The 19,865-nt window shown below is 57.4% G+C and overlaps 1 protein-coding gene across 4 annotated transcripts in view; it reads left to right on the top strand.

The window, feature by feature from the left end:
• ADGRD1 (adhesion G protein-coupled receptor D1) overlaps positions 1 to 19,865 on the top strand; it is a 128,068-nt gene that overhangs the window by 87,001 nt on the left and 21,202 nt on the right. For all 4 annotated transcript variants that reach the window (XR_005983805.1, XR_005983806.1, XM_041729308.1 and 1 more), the window contains 5 exons: positions 9,681 to 9,784; positions 11,224 to 11,335; positions 13,833 to 13,986; positions 17,154 to 17,220; positions 17,849 to 17,915. Coding sequence is in view for 2 of the 4 variants with exons in the window: in XM_041729308.1 (XP_041585242.1) it covers positions 9,681 to 9,784; positions 11,224 to 11,335; positions 13,833 to 13,986; positions 17,154 to 17,220; positions 17,849 to 17,915 (504 nt within the window). In the remaining 2 variants the exon portion in view is untranslated. The remainder of the gene's footprint in view (positions 1 to 9,680; positions 9,785 to 11,223; positions 11,336 to 13,832; positions 13,987 to 17,153; positions 17,221 to 17,848; positions 17,916 to 19,865) is intronic.

Here is a 19,865-nt window from a genome sequence, read left to right on the forward strand (position 1 = left end):
TTTCTAGGAGGAGGGCAGGGAGTGAGCCCTTGCATTGACACCTATAGATCTGGGGCCACGATCATGACCAGTTGTGCCAGTTGGGCCCCCTCTGAAACTCACTTTCTGCATCTTTAAAAATTGAACCCAAATCCAATAAGAATCCCAAGAAATTAGTTTTCTCCTATTGGATAAAATTATCTTCAGATTAATTTTGGAATAGTATGTTCCAAGAGTAGTTGAGAAAATTCAGGAAAAGAGTAGGAGAGACTTTGTATGGCACAAGGGGATCCTTGTGAAGCTCCTGTGGACAAAACAACATGGTGTGGACATAAGTCCAAGAAAGCAGATAACCAGAACAAACAGAGTCTAGACCAGAGTGAGGCTTTTCAGCACACCATGAGTATCTGCATCGTAGAATTCAAATCAGAAAGCAAGATAACATGTCGAGGCTGAAAGTAAAATATTTGCCACCTTATGTGTAGGGAACATAATAGAATAACGAAGTGTTAACGAACCTAATGCTAAGGAGTGGGTAGGTTCTGATACCTCTATGCCAGGAGGACAAGTTTCCTCGCCTCTGCATTAAGAGGAGAAAGATCCCATCAAGAGCTTATGTGCAGTTTTTCGAGTGAATTGTAATGATGCCAGCTGATCTGGAGGCATTTCCAAGGCATTATCATGTGAAAAGGGCAGGATGCAGAGTAGCATACAGACATCTTTTTTTTTTTTTTAAGATTTTATTTATTTATTTGAAGTGGGGGTGGGAAGGGGCAGAGGGAGAGAATCTCAAGCAGACTCCACCCTGAGCTCCGGCCCAATGTGGGGCTTCATCTCACAACCCTGAGATCATGACCTGAGCTGAAATCAAGAGTCAGATGCTCAACCCACTGTGCCACCCAGGTGTCCCCAAATATCTTATCTCTATAAAGCCATTTGAGGTCCCCTAGGTGAAGTCATGTTGTGGTGTGTGATCAGGAGAGAGGTACAAGGTGATGTCTGGGCTGTTAGCAGGGTCGGGAGGCCCTGGACTGAAGCCCTGGCTGGTGTGCACACATCTGTGTGGAATTAGGTAATAAGAGTGAATAATAAAATTAGCAGCTTGACAAGGCAGTTTATAAGCTCCAGTCTCAGATGTGGGGGTGTTGAGGGCTTTCCCTCCTCGACGCCCAGTAGTTTGGAGCTGGCACTCGGCAGAGGCCGCATGAAGGTGTGTATCGTGAGCCAGGCATGAACAAAGGGGTCAGTCCTGCAGGAGAGGAGCTTAGGGATACCAGGATGCCACGTCTGGCTGTGTGAATAGTGACGGCTTGGGCAAACACACCTGTTCTCCTGGGACCAGGGCAGGGAGGCAGGCGCTGGAATTGTCATCTCTAAGGCCTGGCCAGCAGGGGCACTGGGACGGAGGGTTCCACAGTGGTGGATGCTGCAGTGGGCTGGGCAGCCAGACCCAGGAAGGGGTGGGTCTCGGATCACCTGGCCCTGTTTGGAGTCACCGTGGCCGCCATGGCCGACTTAGAGATGGGATTCCTAGGAAGGAAAACTGGGACCATGAGGACTGAGAGGGGGTGAGGGGCTGACATTATGGAAGCTGTAGAGACGCACCAGTTCCCCCTGCTTCTAGGACCCCCACCCAAGGTTCACATTCCAGGGGCATAGTCTGGTTGTCTGTATAATAGTGGGCAGTCCCACCAAGGCTGCAGCCAGTGGCAAAGGTGCCACCCAAGGCCAGGTCATGGTGGGCACAGCCCCTCAGCTGGCAGAAGCCAGAGGCCCACCCTGTGCGCTGCTTCCGCAGGTGACCTCACCCCTGCTTTGCCTCACGCAGGCCCCCTCACCCCTGCTTGGCTCCTCTAGAGGGTCCCTTGGGAGCAGCCCGGGAGGGACACCTGTCCTGGACGGGCGGGGGGCTGGGGAACAGCAGGAGCACTGTGCCAGGATGGGAACACCTGGGAAAGCCAGTCCCCAGGGGGCCCCCAGGGCGGGGGGCCTGGGGTCAGGGGCCTCTCCAGCGCAGCAGACCTGGGTCCAGAGGCTGGCCAATGGATATGATTCCTTTAGCTCATTTGCCAAGATCTCAAAAGAGAAATTATCTAAAATTTTGGATTTGATTTTCTTAGAGTAAATGGTCTGGCCACATGGAGCTTCCTGACGGAACAGCTGAAGCCCCTAGTATAGGCAGGCCCCAGCGCCTCCTACCATCCTCCCCACTGGGGTCCAGCCTCCATCCTTCCTCACCTTGGCCCTGCTGTTCTGCTCCAGAACAGAGAGAAGACTGCAAAACCTTTCTTGCCCTTTCCTAGGGTGGGAAAATCACATATCCACTATGTGGGGCTTTTGGAGGAAACGGGAGATACAAGTATTTCTCCCTGGAACAAGAGTCCCCTCAGACCTAATGTATGCAGGCTCCCAGCTGGCCTCATGAATTTATGTAAAATGCCTCTCCAGCGGCCTCAGAGTCTGTGGTCTGTGACTCAGAGGAGCCTGTGTCCCAAAGCAAACTCCAGGCTTTTCTGGGCATTTCTAAATCTAGCCACAGGATGGGGAAGGAAGGGCATCTCGGGGGCACAGCACGCCTCCCGAGGCCAGAGATGCAGGGTGCTTGCGCGCGTGTGTGCAGGAAGTCTCGTCTCTGCAGCACCCCCATCCCTCAGTCCCCTGGTCCACCCTGGGCCCACGGCCATGGGACCTGCATTCAGCAGCCATCCTGCCAGGTGCAGCTGCCTAAAGCCACTCAGCCACTCTGGCCTCTAGGGAGGGACCTAATTGCAAGGCGTGGCTGGGGCTGCATCTGTGGTCCTGCTGGGTGTGTTCCAGGCCTGCCGTGCCAGCACACTAACGTGCCTGGCTCACCACGGTAGGCAGGGTCCTCGAGTGGAGGTCTCCGTGTATGCCTGTCACTTAAGCAATCTGACGAGCACCTACCGTGTGTGGCCCCGTCCCCATTGCTGGGGTGCCTCTGCAGTGGCCCCACCCTGCCCCCTGGTCAGCCAGACGCTCAGGGTCCCTCTGCTGACACACCATGTGGCCTTCCCTAAGTGCCTGTTCTGAGCCTCGGTTTCCCCATCTGTGACATTGGGTGAGGGTCAAACCCAGCCTGAGTACTGAGCTCTGAGCAACCAACCCCAAGAACTGAGCCCCAAGCACCCAGCCTGACTGAGGTGACAATGACTTCCAAACGAGCATGAGGGTGCCCAGGGATGGCCTAGTGGCTGAAGAGCCAGCCTGAGGCGCCTGGTGACATCCCAGAAGAGCAGGACTGGGTGGTGGTGCAGCAGGCCTGTCAAGACTGAGTCCCCCCATGCTGCACTACCCCTTTGCACTCATTCTTTTGAAGCATGGTAGAGTCCTAGGCTCCTGGGGGACCCATCTGCCTGTTAATGATGCTCCTGCCTCCCTCCCTTCCTTGCTCCCCTACCCTCTCCTCCCTTCCCCTATCCCCTGCCCTCTTATCCTACTCCTCCCCTACCCCTCCCCTCCCTCTCCCTCCATCCCCTGTGACCTTGCTGCCTCTCTAGGGCAAGCATGTTGACTAAGCTCTGGGCCACTGCTTGCAGCCCCATCCCTCCCCTCAACACTCCTGTCACACAGGGAGACCCCTGTGCTCAGCACCCAGGATGTATGGAAATAGGCCCTGGAGGTGGGACAGGAACACACTCTGGGGCAGCAGCTGGCTGGGTGCTGTTGGGAGCTCAGCTTTTCCATGGGCCCTGTGGCCCTGGGGACCGTGCCCCTCTAGAGTCAGGATCCCCTCTTGCCAGATTTAGTTTTCCTCCCAGCAGACCGGGTTGCTACTCTAGGGAATAGCAGCCATGGCTTCATTTACTGAAGACTGTTCTGGAAGAAGTGTCTGCTCGCTGCTGTTGGGGGTCGGAGCTGGCCTCCAGAGGGGATGTGGACAGTGGCCTCAGGATTGGGGGGGGGCGCAGGGGGAGGGCAGCCAGTCTCCATCCAGGAGAGTTCTTTTTTAATTTTTTTATTTTTATTTTTATTTATTTATGATAGTCACAGAGAGAGAGAGAGAGAGGCAGAGACACAGGCAGAGGGAGAAGCAGGCTCTATGCCCTGGGAGCCCGACGTGGGATTCGATCTGGGGTCTCCAGGATCGCACCCTGGGCCAAAGGCAGGCGCCAAACCGCTGCGCCACCCAGGGATCCCCATCCAGGAGAGTTTGATGCGAGGGACTGGAGGCCCAGAGCTCAGGTCGTGGTTGGGGTGGCAGCTCTGGGCTGTGATGCGGGAGCTTCACATGGTTCACCAGGTTTTGTCAGAAGCATCAGGACTCTGTATCATGGTGATGGGAGCCGAAAGGGGAGGATTGGGTCTGTGGGGCCCTGCAGGAGCCTGAGGGCTCTTCCCAGGCCTGTGTTGGGGAGGAGGGTTCTGTGTCCATACAGATAAGACACATCCGTGGGGAAGATGCTGTGGCCCTGGGAGCAGAGGGAGAGCTCCAGGCGGGCCCTGTGCAGGGGAGAGCTTCACTTTTTAAACAGGGTCTCTGTGTCTTCTCTGTACTTCTTCCTCAGTCAGCAGGCAGACCTGCCTCGGAGGGGCTGGGGAACCCTTGCACAACTGCCTGCTGCTGATGGCTCCCTGCATCCTGGGCAGCAGATCCGGTGGTCACAGCCCTGGGCCCCTGCAGACGAGAGACAGCTCTGCGAGTGCATCCCTACAGTGGGCTGGCACATCAAGCAGTGTGCAGTTTTAGATTTGCACAAATGCTTACAGCTGGGTTAGGTCCCTGGCTCCCCAGGCACTTGCCGCCCCCAACAGAATGTACATGCTCTTTGCAGCAGCATTGAAGCAGCTCCTGCCATGGCCCCCCACCCTCTGCCCTGAGTATACAGCTGGTGATCACACAGATTCCATCTGCATCTTGGGGACCTACAGCTCCCCAGTCCCACCTTTAGTCTCAGGGATGGGGCCACAGGCTCCCTGCCTCCCAGGGTGTGGCTGCCTAGGGCTAGGGACTAGGGCTAGGGACCTCATCCCCCAGGCCCTAGCTGTGTAGGGGCTGGGCCTTTGCTCTCAGGCCCACACCCTGCCCCTGCTGGGGTCTATACCCCAGAGCTGCCCTCTGCTGGGCCGGGTCCCCATCAGCTGGGGCTCTGGCAGGAGATCAGGGGAGGGGCTGAGGCCAGGTGCCCTCCTTCCCTCAGTGTGCCACAGGCAGCTTTCCTGGCAGTGGCCATGTCTCCTCCAGCCCCTAGTCCAGCTTCTCCCAGTGACTATGGGCCTTGGGCTCGGGCTTCCTGCCAGTGTGTTTCCTGCCTGGATTGTCCCTGCAGCTCCACGGCAACTCCCCTCCCTTTTGTTAACGCTTCCCTGTCTGAAATTTTCCTGTCTTTGAAAGGCTGCAGTGGTTTCTGTGTTCCCAGCTGTGTGTGTGCCTGGGGGGGATGATCTGGGTAAGGGGGGTGTGTGTGACATGATTCAGTGCTCCACGTGCTAATGAGTGCTCTTCATTAGCTCACTCCTCTAATGAGGCAGCTAGCCTGACAAAGGCAAGTCACAAGTCTTTTTAAAGACAGAGGAGCCATGTCTTTGTGCATGGGGTAGGGCTGTGTGTGGGGGGAGATCCCTCCAATGCATGTCTGTGGATGCTAGGTCAGGCTCCCAACAGTGCCCCTCAGCCAGCCGGGGAGCCCGTTTCTGCCTGGCCTCAGAGCTGTGGACTCGTACCTATGCCACATTTCATCAGGGCCACTCTGGGCAGGACGTCACCCGCATGGAATGTGGCATGCCCCTGCAGCTGGATGCTCTGCTGGCTGTGTGTTGCCAGCAGAGCTGCATCTGGTGAAGCCCAGAGACTGTCACCAAGCCCAGGAGGCCCATGGAGCCACATGCCCCTGCTGTCCACGGGCTGGAGGAAGGTGTATGGTTCAGCCAGGATCAGAGAGCTGGTCTGAAGGGATGCAGGCTAATGAGAGCCTGGATTCAGACCACTGGGAGACCAGAAGTCGGGAAAGAACCAGGGTGGGTTGTGGGAGCAGAGGAAACCACATGGGTCAGGAGCAGTGAAGGGTTTAGTGTGTGCATGGCCACGGGCACCCCAGTGAGGGGGCTGCTTGGCTCCCACTCATCCTTCATTCTGCTCAGCCTTAGATTCCCTTGACAACTGGCTTCCCGGCAAGTCCAGCCTACAAGAGACGGGCATTGGGGTGATGCATCTGCTGTCAGCTGCTCCTGGCCTTGGCTGGGCCCCTTCTGTGGCCCCTGCTTTCTCCCTGGCCCCACCCCAGGCTCTGCTCCTGTCCCCTCCTCCCCTGACCTTTCTGCCCCACAGGTGTGGAGGCTATGCCTGTTCCTGGGATACCTCATTGCTTTGGCTTTCCAGGGTCTCCCACACCCTTGTGACCCATGTCCCACGCAGAGCCCATCCACTGAGTCACTGGAAGGGTCTTGCTTTCCTGTCTGGATCCTCTGACAGAAAGGCCAGGTGCAAGGCAGAGATGTACATGGAGGGAAGGAATGTGGTCTCATCTGAGGCAGGGGCTGTGAAGTGAGTGAGCTGGGGTGACATCCTGCCCAGGGTGGCCCTGATGCACTGGGAAGGATGAGAGTGGGGGCTCTGGGAATCCAGGAAGGGGAGAGGGAATGTGGCTTGGGTTAACAGAGGAACCAAAGACACTCGGGTATGCATGGGCTCCAAGATGCAGGAGCGACCCAGAGAACCCTCAGATCAGAGGTCACGTGGGAGCTGTGCCTGAATCCCTGTCCTCTGCAGGCCGCCAATGACCTGGTCCCTGTTTGTGTCCATCAAGGCCTCATCCAAGCAGGAACTAGCAACCTGTTTATTCACCCGTGCATTTGCCTGCTTCCCCACTACACTGTGAGCTCCATGCTTGGCACACAGTAGGTGCTCAATGCATGCCGGTTGCAGGAGGAAGCATGGGCTGGGGCATAACACCATCCTTACTAGCTGTGCGGTCTCCTCTTCAGCACATGAGAACCATGGTGCCACCCCTCCTCGAACAGGGCTGCTGTAAGGACTCACTGCCGTGCGTAGCAGGCGCCCAGTCAGGGCTGTGATGTTCTTCCTGTCTCAGCCAGCCCGTCTTCTGGCAGTGGGCTTGGGCGGCTGGATCCAAGGCGAGGGCTAGAACTCCAGGCAGAGCAGGCAAGCAGAACAGAGGCAGGGGTTTCCATGAGTGGCAGCGCACGGTGACCCTGCCCACGTTTGCCCCTGGGCCATCCCCACAAGTCTGTGAGTGGTGGCAGGAGGGTCCTGCTGTCTCTACAGGACAGGCAGGCAGGCTGATGTGGAGCAGGTCAGTCTCTTGTGGAGGATCAGTGAGGGAACCAGGGGAGGAGGCTTGCAGGCCCCCTCCCACACCCTGGCATTCAGCAGACACCTGTGGGCAGGTGTTCTCAAAGCCATGGTCGTGACACAGAGTTTTGTTAAAGACCTCACCATCCCTCTGGGAGAAAGATCTAGGTGACAGTGGGGTGGGGAGGGCCGGGGCCTGGCGTTGTGGAGATTCCCATGGAGCACAACAGCTCAGGGCCAGACCGGGGAGAGAGTGTCCCAGAGGCGAAGGGGTGAAGATGTCATACAGCCAGGCTGGCCCAGAGACGCAGGTTCAATTGTCACCCTCCATATGCTCATACTTCTGTGGCTGTTTAAATTCATTTCCATTTGGTGGGTCCCATTGAGGTGATAGAGATCATTGTGATGGTGACAACAAGGTTTTTCAATTATCTGTCACAGCAAAGAAAATGACATTCTTGGTCTAATATTAATGTTTCATGTGTGGTTTTATTCCTAGTTTCTCAAAAGCAAAAACCTCTGTAAGAGCACTTCTTCCAGAACTGTGTCTGGAGATGCTGTGTAGCTTCTCATTTCCTCTCTCAAAGTGTGTGACAAGTGCCAGGGTAAACATATTTGGGTTTTACCTGCAAGATTTCTCAGAAGACACTATGCTTGTACCCCCTGACGTCATTAGAGGGGACAGAGAGCGTGGCTCTCCCTTGCTGTGTCTAACACCAGAGACTCCAGAGCAGTCCACAGGGACCTGCTTACAACACATCGCAGGACCTAGAATCTGTCCATGCAGCCTGGGAAGGTGGCTCTGAGAACACATTTGTTTGCCTTCCTGGGGATCTGATGAATTGGAATGTCTGCGGCCTGCTCATGTGCAGAGAGGGTGTTGGGGGTCCAGGTCCTGCAACGTGGCCAAGAAGTTGCTGTGAGAACACACTGGCCCACATGCATTCCTCCTGTTTAGGGGACTCGTGTGGGTGAACCCCCTCACCCCCTCCTGCATCTGGGCTGTGGGCTCAGGCTTCTCCTTCCCCACCTGCATTCAGTCGAGGCTCTAAAGTGTTCTCTAGCCCTTGGGGAGTGAGTTGACTGGTGGTGACTCAGATCTGGAAGAAGCAAAGCCCATTAAGTTGTCCATCCATAGGCCAAATTGCTCTGCAGACTCACTGTCCCTGGTCTGTGGCATTGGGGCCTCCTGGGCCCACGGTCCTCTGACCACTCTCTTACATCCTCTGAGTTGCCTCCTTTTGTTCCTGATTATGTCCTGATGAGCAGGGAAGGGGGCAGCTTTAGCCACAGTGAAAGCCTCAGGGTGTCCAGGCCAGGGTTGGAGGGACCTTGAGGTCTGGTGTCTGGTGCAGGCGCAGGCAGTGGCGATGGGAAGGGGCTTTGGCTGGATCTCTGGGGCAGACACAGCCGTAGGCCGCAGCAGGAAGCACAGCAGCCACCTTTGCAGGGATAGGCATTGGGAAGCTGGTCTCCTAGGCATGTGGCTCAGGGAGCATGGAGTGCTTTGGAGCCCAGGGTCAAGTGAGTCTGATCTGAGGCTGTGGCTCTTGGAGCCGAGGGAGCCACCATTTGGGGTTGTGCTGCTAGGTGAGCTCTGGCTTGTGTCACCATCCTCTGTGGCTTTGTATCCAGTTCATTTACCAAGTTCCTTTATGTTCTAGCTGCCATCAGGGATGATAGCCAGCTGATACACGAACTGTCAGATGACTCATCTTCATCTCCGGCACTTTATTTATTTATTTATTTATTTATTTATTTATTTATTTATTTAAGAATTTTATTTTATTTTATTTATGATAGTCACAGAGAGAGAGAGGCAGAGACATAGGCAGAGGGAGAAGCAGGCTCCATGCACCGGGAGCCCGACGTGGGATTCGATCCTGGGTCTCCAGGATTGCGCCCTGGGCCAAAGGCAGGCGCCAAACCGCTGCGCCACCCAGGGATCCCATCTCCGGCACTTTAGATGTGTAAATCCGTGGGATCCTCAGGGAGGAGTCAGCCCCCGCCCCACACACGCCCCAGGTCTTAAACCAGGCTCATATGGGTCCAAAGTCTTGATCCACCCTGGATGCTGCAGGCTAGACTAGGCGGCAGGGCTGGGCGGCCGGAGTGGGGATGGGTGGGATGGGAGGGCAGGAGTTATGCATTAGCAGGAAGGAAGCCGGAGGGGTGGCGGAATCTGAGTGATTGGTGGGGCGCTTCGGTTGTGTTGCAGCGTAAATCCAGGGGCTGACACCACAACCTCTGTGGGTGGTGATAACAGGGCATCTGGGGGTGGGGGAAAGGCAGCACTTGGTGACCAGCGCCACACACACACTGTGACGGTCAGCTGTGCACCAGCTCTGGGACCCTCTCCAGCAGGAGCCGGGCCACCTCCCACCTCCAGGACCGGACCGGCACTGACGCCTCTGCTCTGCCTTCCACACAGCTCACGCGTGAACACAAGATGGCACTCTTGTCCATCACTTACATCGGCTGCTCCGTGTCCCTGGTCTGCCTGGTGCTCACGCTGGGCACCTTCGCCATGCTCTCGTGAGTCGTCCTCTGCTCTCTCCGGTGTCTGTGTCCAGGGAGGTCTGGTGCCCTCGTGTAAACGTCGGTGCAACCGCAACCCTGCCCCACTTTGATTTCCCGTTGGCATTTGTACTGGTGAGGCGGCGCGTGACTGCCCCTTCGAGAACCTGCGCGGGGTGCATTACAGCCAGACAACTGTGCCAAAGTTACTTTCCATTTTGAGGTCTGGGGTGCAGGGAGGGGTTATGGGGTGCTGGAGAAGAGAGAAGAAAGAGGCAGGAGGGGCGGTGGCATTGGAGGGCACCCTGCTTTAGTTAAGCTGGAAAGTCCTGGAAGGGTCATTGGCCCACAGGCTTTCTGGCCCTTGGGCTGGCGAGAGCCAGAACTGACGACCCCCTTCCCCAAGGCATCAAAGCAGCAGCTCTGAGGGGGATCCCTGATACCAGCTGGAGAGGCAGGAAAGCCCTTTCTGAGGAGGCCCCCTGCCCCTCCCAGCTGAAGCCACATGTGGTCAGAGCTCAAGGGAGTCTGCGCAGCCCCCAGGGGGAGGGTGGCAGCTGAGTCCTCTGTGGCCCTTTCCAAACTGGGGCGAAAAACAACTGAGCGCTGTCCGCCTGTGCAAAACAACTGTGAGGACATGCTGGCTGCTGCTTAGGACCATTGGCCTTACCTGGGATGGGGCCCCCTCCCTCTGAGGTTGCTTGGGCATTTCCTCTCCTCCCTCCTCAGCGGGGTGGTGATGCTCCAAGGGTTCCTCCTGGAGCTCAGAATCCCCTCCTCACCTGCTCTGGTTCCCTGAGGACACCTGGCACCTGTCCTGGCTATGACTACAGGGTCCCGGGGTCAGGGGCTATAGCATGATCAGTAAGGAGCCCTTGGTTCCCCTGAACTAAGGATAGGGATGGCGGCATCTGAGCCAGACAGGAAGAGCCTGGACCAGCAGTGAGCTGAGACTTTTGTTCTTTGGTTCCTCCGCCCCTCAGCTTTGCTCAAGAAGTCTGCCACAGCCAGGCTGGCAGCTCTGAGGACAGGACGCAGAATGGGCGGCGGGGAGGGGTGGGCAGGAGCAAGCGTTCAGAAGCAGGAGCACACACTTCCAGGCCAGCAGTGCTGAGGGAGACAAGGTGGAGCTCCTTCCCTGTCAGGAAGTCCTCCCCCAGGGAGGCCGGAGACTGGAGAGGACTGGGGTGCTTGTGAGCCAGATGGCCAGTGTGAGCAGGAGCAAGCTGAGTCTGAGCGGCTGGAAGGGGGAGGCAGGTGGCCGGCTGTGCTGAGCCAGCGCCCGTGGAAGGCACTAGATCCTTTCTAAGAGCAATAGGGAGCCATCGAGGTGTTAGAGCAGGGAGTAACAGCATCTGGGTGGGCTCTCTGGAGGCCGGGGGTGGGGGAGTGGTAGGGAGCAGCAGTAGCCGAGCTGGCGCTGGGCCTGGGCCTCACCCCTGCCTCTCTGCCCTCAGCTCTGTCAGCACCATCCGGAACCAGCGTTACCACATCCACGCCAACCTTTCCTTCGCGGTCCTAGTGGCCCAAATCCTCCTGCTGGTCAGCTTCAGCTTCAAGCCTGGCACGGTGAGTAAGCCCCTCTCCTTCCGCTGTCTGATGTCACCAGGGCTGGCACCTTCTGCTAGTTTCTTCAACTCAGAATTCAGACCTCATCCCCCAGATAGTCGGGCAGTGGCTCATCCAGGAGAGGCACAAAACAAGCCTGCCTGAGTGGAGTTCTCTGCCCACCATCGCCTCAGTGGCAAAGATGCTGGTGCTCCTGCTGATATGTCAGCTCACCCTATGGCACTGGTGGCATGAGGGCATGATGCAGAGAGCTGACACAGACCAGCCCTCCCATCCTGGAGAGAGGCCCACCGAGGCAGTACAGCCCTAGCATCCTGCTTCTAGATGTGGGAGCTGGTGACAGAAGACTCTGGTAAAGGTCTGACCCCTTCTCTTCATTGTGCACTGACCACAAACCCCCAGCCACCTCTGCTTCTAGGGTGAGGCCGGGCACTGCCGGCAAGAGGAATGTGAAGACCCAGGCCTATCTTCCCCTTGTCCTCTGTGCTGGGGACCTAGGAAGTCTTAGACCCCCTGAAGATTAAGAGCTAAAAGTGAAATGACCCAGGCTTGGGGTGATGTGGGTGTTAATCGCAGCTGGTGGAAAGGAGAAGTGGACTCTTGCTTGCTCCCACCAGGAGAGAAGGAGAGGCCCTTCTGGGGAAGAGCAGTGTAGGTTAGTGGGGAAGAGCAGTGTGGGTTAGTGGGGAAGAGCAGTGTAGGTTAGTGGGGAAGAGCAGTGTAGGTTAGTGGGGAAGAGCAGTGTAGGTTAGTGGGGAAGAGCAGTGTAGGTTAGTGGGGAAGAGCAGTGTGGGTTAGTGGGGAAGAGCAGTGTAGGTTAGTGGGGAAGAGCAGTGTGGGTTAGTGGGGAAGAGCAGTGTGGGTTAGTGGGGAAGAGCAGTGTAGGTTAGTGGGGAAGAGCAGTGTAGGTTAGTGGGGAAGAGCAGTGTAGGTTAGTGGGGAAGAGCAGTGTGGGTTAGTGGGGAAGAGCAGTGTAGGTTAGTGGGGAAGAGCAGTGTAGGTTAGTGGGGAAGAGCAGTGTAGGTTAGTGGGGAAGAGCAGTGTAGGTTAGTGGGGAAGAGCAGTGTAGGTTAGTGGGGAAGAGCAGTGTAGGTTAGTGGGGAAGAGCAGTGTGGGTTAGTGGGGAAGAGCAGTGTAGGTTAGTGGGGAAGAGCAGTGTAGGTTAGTGGGGAAGAGCAGTGTAGGTTAGTGGGGAAGAGCAGTGTGGGTTAGTGGGGAAGAGCAGTGTAGGTTAGTGGTCTTAAGATTCACGCAGGATTGGTTGACACAGGGTGAGCTCTTTATCCTACACTAGTGAGGGTCAGCAGAGCTTCCTGTTCTCTCTGCCTGTCCCAGGGCTGCTGCCAGGGAGAGCTCCACCCTACTGGGCTTCAGGGTCCTCCCTCGCAGGTTTAGGGGCCCAGAGGGGCCACTGAAAAGCCCCGCATGTGCCATAGGGGGACCAGGCATGAACCAGCCTCATTCTCTGGAGGCGTCAACACTCAGGGTTTTCTTAGAACACAGGTTTGGGTTTGTAGCTCTGGGTGAGGCCTGGAATTCCGAATTTTGATCAGGCGTCTAGTGATGCCAACGCTGCCTGTGCAAGCCCCCACTCACCCCCCGGGAGGGGCGAGGCCACGGAAGGGAAGCAGGTCTGCGGGCTCCGGGCTCCCGTCACCCCTGGCCCGCCTGTCTGAAGCCCCGGGGGAGGGCTCCGAGGTCCTGCTGGAGGGACAGGCCTGTGGGATGAGCCCGCGGTGGACTGGGGGTGACCCCCGGGTGGTCCCGGAGCGGTGGGTGGGTGAGCGACGCCCCCGGGAAGGGGCCATGGGGACGAGCGCTGCACCTGTGACACCTGCCTCCTCTGTGCGCACCTGGGGCGGACTGGGGACGTTCTGCCCTGTCTGGGAAGCCAGATGCCGGGGACACGACGCCTTCCCTGGAATGAGCTGATGTCGGGGAGTACCACCTGGCTGCAGAGCTTGGGGTGCCCGACAGATATCACACCCTCCCCGACTCTGTCTTTAATTCTTTTTATTTTCCCCTCTTTACTGTAATTTTTGAAGGTGATATTTAAGCTTATTATTTTTCCTCCCTCTACCCCACCCCTTCCCGGCCCCACATGGACCTGGCCAGAGAGCGGCCAGACTGGGCGCAGGTCCAGCTTAGGGACCTGGGGCAGCTGCTGCCCCCACGTGTCCGCAGAGCCCAGGCTCCGCCCATTCCCCCCGAGCCCACCCATTGGGCGGCTGCGCTCACGTGCCCAGCCCCAGCCAACCCGGCTGCAGAGGGCAGGGGCCTTCATGCTGATTGGCCAGGCCTGATTGCCCGCGCTCTCCTGAACCAATCAGTGTGTGGGAGTCACGTGCGGCCTGAACCGGGGACCCCTCCCCTCCCCCCTCCCCTCCCCCTCCCCTCCCCTGGGGGTGGGGCAGGAGGACAGAGCCCAGAGATGCCCCGCAGGGCCCACCCACCGCTCACCCCGAGGGAGGTGTCCCCTCTGTGTCTTTGATCCCAGGTGCCCTGCCGGGTGATGGCCATGCTCCTGCACTACTTCTTCCTGAGTGCCTTTGCGTGGATGCTGGTGGAAGGGCTGCATCTCTACAGCATGGTGATCAAGGTCTTTGGTTCAGAGAACAGCAAGCACCGCTACTACTATGGGATAGGATGGGGTAGGTGGGGGTGGGAGGGGGTAAGAGGGTGGGCAGGGATGGGCAGGGATGGGAGGGGATGGGGCAGGTGGCTGATGGGAGGGGGCAGGTGAGGGTAGGGGGTATGGGATGGAGCAGGTGGGGGTGGGTGGGCAGAGTTGGGGATGGGAAGGGGCAGGTTGGGGGGTGGGAAGGGGCAGGTTGTAGTAGGTTGGATATGATTTCACCTTCATATTACACACCTCCAGGAAATCTGATTCCCTTAGGCTTGAACTTCTCCATGCTCTGTTCCAAAAAAGGATCAGTTCCTGTGGAGAGTGCTTTGGGGTTCTCTGAGCTAATGATCTGTTTCCTCCATACCTGGGGAGAGTCCCTGAAGCACTGCTGTGGAGCTGGGGCAAGGACCGTGGTCCTTTCTCTTGGACAGTACCGCAGCGTTAGAGTGCGACACTGGGGCGGGGGGCAGCCTCTGATACCAGCTTGCCTCTTGCAGCTCCCTACTTGACTCAGTGAACTCCCTTTTGCCTACCCCGACCCAAGGAGTCCGTTTCCTGCCAGAGTCCGTATAGAATGGGCTGTGGAACTGACACCTGCCATGCTTGCATTTGCTAGAAAACGTTCATCCAGCATCAGGGACCTGCGGCTTATTCCTGCTTTTCTTCAAATGGGTTTAATTTTCACAGCCATCAGGCAGGAGCAGATAAACATGTTTATTTTGTGCTTTGAGCTGCTTGATGTAGTGTATTGGCAGTACGGAGGAGGTGTGTTCTGTACCCTCATGGCTTCCGCGGCCATCTCCCCACTGCTGGGGCCATGCAGGGAGCTGCCCGTGGTGGCCAGGATGTCCCACACCCAGTCTGTGCACCCCTGGAGCCTGTGCCCGCTCTGGGCTCTATTTGGTCTGCAGTATTGGAGACAAAAAACAAATTATTTTTACCAATATTTAAAATATTTGAGATTTTATGTGCATTTTAGAGATCTTTTGAAAAGTGAGGCAATTTGGGAACCCCGAGTTTACCATCCTATTTGACAACACTGTCTGGGACTGTATAGTTTCTCATACCAATGTAGTCACTGTGGGTGTGTGAGGAAGCAGCCCCTGATGCTGCTATAGGGTAGAGGGAGCCTGGCCAGGGTCCTAGCAGCTGGTCTGCACATCTGCTTCCCCATGCTGATGTCCTCAGGGCTTGTGAACTGCATCTCTCCTTCTGACTAGGGTGGAGTTAGTGCTGGGCCTAACAATCTGCAGGCGGTCAGGTCCTCTCAGCCTGCAGGTTCTAATGCAGAAGGAGCTGGAGGCAGACCCAGGGCCCAGGGAGACCGTGCTGCAGGGAGCGCCTGGCACAGAGGCCTCTCCCTGCAGGGCCTGCCCTGGGCTTGAAACCCTCAGGGCTGTTTTGACGCTGAGTTGGGGGTTAGAGGCGTCAAATCAAGAATATACCTTGAGGTTTTGTTAGATGTCAGGCGTAGGTTGGACTGGTAGGGTGAACGAACTGTAATCTCTGTCCTCCAAGTGTCCCCATGGGAGAGGAGGGAAGATTGTGAGGGATGATTGAGCCCGCACATCCGTGCAGCAGTTGTGCATCTGTCACCAGCTCAGAAGTGAGGGAAATGTAACTGCTTTTCCTGTTACTACTTTCTTTGGTGAGCACACACTCATCTGGGGCACATACACAATTTCTAAATTATGCTTCACGCAGCACCTTTCCCTGGGTGGCCCTGGAGCTCTGGGGAGTTGGGCGGTGCTGAGCCCAAGTGCACGGGTCAGGGCCGCCAGGCAGTGCTCCTGTAATAAGCAGCACCCAGCTCTCCTTGCTGCAAAGCCACAGGCCTTTACTTCCCATTTCCACTCTGTGTCCCCAGTGGCCATGGCAGTCCCATGGTGGTGGAGGGGTCACTGCGTGGAGGTTGCAGGTTGCTGGGAAAGAGGAGAGTTCATGGAAGGACCCCACACTGGAAATGAAATAGCCTGTAGAGACACACGGCACTTCCTTCCATAACTATGGCCCAGAATGAGCCTGCAGGCCCCAACAGCCTCAGGGTGACATGTGTCAGCTTCCCACATGCCCAGAGAGGTACCTGGAAGCATGTTGCAGACAGCACCAGGGCCTCTGCCCTGGTAGAAGGGCAAGCCCCTTGTCTCCTGACTGCCTCTCTGCCCTTCTCTGGAGGCCTCCGCCCCGTGTCAGGTTTCATGTTCTGCATCCTGGGCTTTCTGCTCTGTGCTGGCTGGGAGCTCCCACGGCCCTCCCCAGCATCAGGAGGCCCGTGCCAGGGAAGCACCACCACATTCCAAAGGGAGCGCATCTTCAACTCTAAGAAGCTTAAATCTAATGGGACAGGCCCAGACTGACCCGGAACCATCTGCAGAAGCATGTCATGTGCCTGCACAGCTGCTGGGACTCGAGTTTCCAGTGACAGTGACAGTGGAGGAGGGACTGAGTTGGTTAACAACAGTGCAGATAATTAGAGGGCCTGACCTGACATGTTGGAGCCTTGTTTTCACACGCGTGGTCGTAGCACGGGGGTCCTCACAACAGCATGGGGGGCACGATGCTCTTCTGTGCATTTCCACGAGGAGACTATGGACCTTCATGTTAATGCATTTGAACTATTTAGATCCGGGGGTGGCTGCTATGAGGCACCCAGGCAGAGCCAGGATTCCCATCCTTCCTGTGGGGCCTGTGGGCTCAGGACAGGCTGGGGGTACTCATGCATGGTTAGCACCCCCCGTTTCTGTCCTGGGAACAAGCATGATGCAGCCTGCTTATCAGGAGCCCTTCCTCTCGGCACCCTGGAGGAGCCAGCCCGCAGGTAGATGGATCCTTCGCTGCCCTTCCCCTACCCCCTTCATGGCTGGGGAGCTGGGGGGATGTGCTCTACTCCCTGTGGTCAGAGGCCCGAGGATGTGCTGCTTTCTCTGCAGCCACTGTGGGTCATTTGTGGAACCAGGCTTGGATTTGTAGGGGATGTGATTCGGAGTTCTGTGCTCCTGTGTGCATGGGAGTGAGCGTGCGTGTGTGACCGTGAGTTAGCCTTGGTCTAGACCAAAGCTCGTGGAGGCTGGCTGCTCGGCACCTCCACACTTCCTGCTGGCCCTGCACATGCAGCAGCCACGAAGGACCAAGTGACCTGGGGCGTGAGGGGTTCCAGGCAAGCTGCCCTGATCTCCTGCTCTCTCTGCACAGGTTTTCCTTTCCTGGTCTGTGTCATTTCAGTATCATCCGCCATGAGCAGCTATGGAACCAGTATGAAGTAAGTGCAGGGATGTGGCCTTATGTGGTGGGAGCACCCCCATGTACTTCTGGGGGCGGGTCTGGGTGTGCGGGGCTGCTCCCACCCCAGGCCTTGGCAGTAAGGAGGCCAAAGAGAGTGAGCAGCAGCCTGGCTATGCCTTGGGCCTTCTCCCTGCCTGCAGAGGTTGCCAGAGGATGGGACCATTGGATCCTCCTCCAGGTAGAGGTCTGCAGGACAGTGAGGGAAGCACACTACTCTGGGTCTGTCGCCCGTCTTCGGAAGCCTGGGTGGCTGCCCAGCTTGCAGAGGGCCCCTCAGAAACCTGCGTATTCCCTGGAGAAACCACTTTCTCAGAGCAGGCGCCAACAGATGCCGGCCCTTGCCTCCAGCATTTTGTGTGTCATGGTCCTGGAGGTGCTGGAGAGAATGGGGGCAGGGAGGTACCTGGAACGTGCACCCCAAGAATGAGAGGCATGAGATCATCGTGGATAGGATGCAGAGACCTATTGGGGTTGACAGTGTTACTCTGGCTGCTCAGACTGACCCCATGGTGGAAAGAGATACTGTCCCAGCAACCGTTCTGGGTGACTAGGGACCCCAGGCAGAGGAACAGTGGGTGAACCTAATGCTCTGCTTCTGCCCACAGCTGTTGGCTGTCCATCAGCACCGGGGCTGTCTGGGCCTTTGTGGCCCCTGCCTTGTCCATCATTGTGGTAAGTCCCTGCTGGTGAGTGTGGAGGGGCTGGGCGTGTGGGCCCTGTGACCACATCTACAGCCTGTTGCAGTGCCCCCCTCCCCCAGACCCCAGAGGGCATGTGGGGAGGGCAGGTGCATGCAGACAGTCTGGGGGGGGCAGTGTGTGCCCCCAGGGTCTTTCCCTCCTGGTACTCCCCACAGCCTGCAGTAGAGATGGTTATGCACTCCTGGGGGCCACCCTGCAGACTTCCCAAGACCCAGGGGGACACAGAGCCTGACTTTAGGGCCCCATGAGCTCACAGGCAGGCCTGCTGCTGGCTGCTCTGCCCCGCCCAGTGTTTAAGGGGGGCTGCCACACAGGGTGGGGCTCCCGCTTCCAGCTAGAGGCTCCGTCTTCAGTTGGGGGTGTGGTGCTCCCGCCTTGGTGGGGGACGGGGTTCTAGCTATTGTTCCTGTTACATTTCCCATGAAAGCTCTGGGGTTAAATTTCATCATGTCTTTGTGTGTGTGTGTGTGTGTGTGTGTGTGTATTTTTTTACTGGAGTTCGATTTGCCAACATATAGCGTAACACCCAGTGCTCATCCCGTCAAGTGCCGCCCTCAGTGCCCGTCATCATTTCTGATCAGCCTAGCTTGGCACGTGGCCCAGCATCGGCTCCTGGCTGCTGCTAGAGGAGCGGAGTGCTCTGCTGGGCCAGGCCTGGGTCGCAGCACTAGCCCTGGGGCTGGAGTAGGGGGTTCATTTCCCCAGGAAGCATGAGGACTCCAGGTCGGGGACGAAGTTCTGAGAAACTCCGGGTGCAGTTCCCGGAGGAGGGGCAGTGCCATGGGGCCCCTCTGCCTGCACCTGTGCCCCTATTTGGTCTGGGCGGGGGGCCCCACTTTTTCCTGACTCGGGGACATGGGGGGCAGCGCCCAGGGGAGCTTCAGTGGTGCTGGGTCCTCTTGGCCAAGTCGGAGGAGAGTCCCACAGTGTCCTTGTGCTTTCCTGGGAAGTCAGCTCAGTGGACGACTGTCTCCCCGAAGTCATGCTTTTCCGTGAAGTGTCCCTGTCTGCCCTGGGAGTGGGTGCCACAGATGGTGCTCCCTGTTCTGCGGGGGAGCCTAGGGCAGGGAGTGCAGAACCACCAAATCCTGGGCCCGGGGGTAGGGGCAGCAACATTAGTCAGGGTGTCCTCCTCCTCCTCCTCCCCTTTCCCTCCCCCACCCCAGGGACACAAACCAGATTAAAGCCCCTGTAAGTAGAAAAGGCCCCGTTCTGGGAAGTGCAGGGGGTCAGGGACTCAGTGAAGTCAGCAGATATGTCTGGCTGGCTCCATGCCTCTTGTGTGGCTGCACCTGAGGCCGACTCTCCCTGTGGGGGTACAATGGAGTCCACACTCTGCGTGTCCTTCAGGTGTGCAGTGTAGGGCAGGGACAAGGACGATTCCCAGCAGTCACAGCCGAAGTCCCAGGGCAGTTCTGATCTGCTACTGTGGGTCACATGTCTGTTCCAGAGCCTGTTACTGGGGATGGAGGTAGATGATTGGCCAGGCCAAGACCACCTGACTGCCCAGGGGCCAGAGCCAGGGGGGTCCCCAGGAAGCCGTGGGGAGCTGTGGGACGCTCTTGCACCTTGGTGAATACCCGGGTGTGTATCTAGCATGAACCTGATCAGGGACCAGGTGTTTCTGCCATCGCATCTGGGCATCTCTCCCCAGAGGTTCAGAGCACTGATATCAGGAGGGGTGGCCTGCAAAAGGGCCTCCCTACATCTTTCCTGCCCACCCAGTGCAAATCCATGGTGTATAATCTCCATAACCCCAGGTGGGACCTCAGAATACACACTCCACACACTGGGCCAGGACCCCAGATGCACTCTCTGTGTGCACCTTTGCCTCCAGACCCCAGGACAGGCTCTCCATGCGCACCCATCTCTGGACCCCAGGACATGCCCTCCATGCACCCTGGGGCAGTCACCCAGGCCA

This window comes from Vulpes lagopus, chromosome 14 (genome assembly GCF_018345385.1).
Source record: "Vulpes lagopus strain Blue_001 chromosome 14, ASM1834538v1, whole genome shotgun sequence".
Taxonomy (NCBI): domain Eukaryota; kingdom Metazoa; phylum Chordata; class Mammalia; order Carnivora; family Canidae; genus Vulpes; species Vulpes lagopus.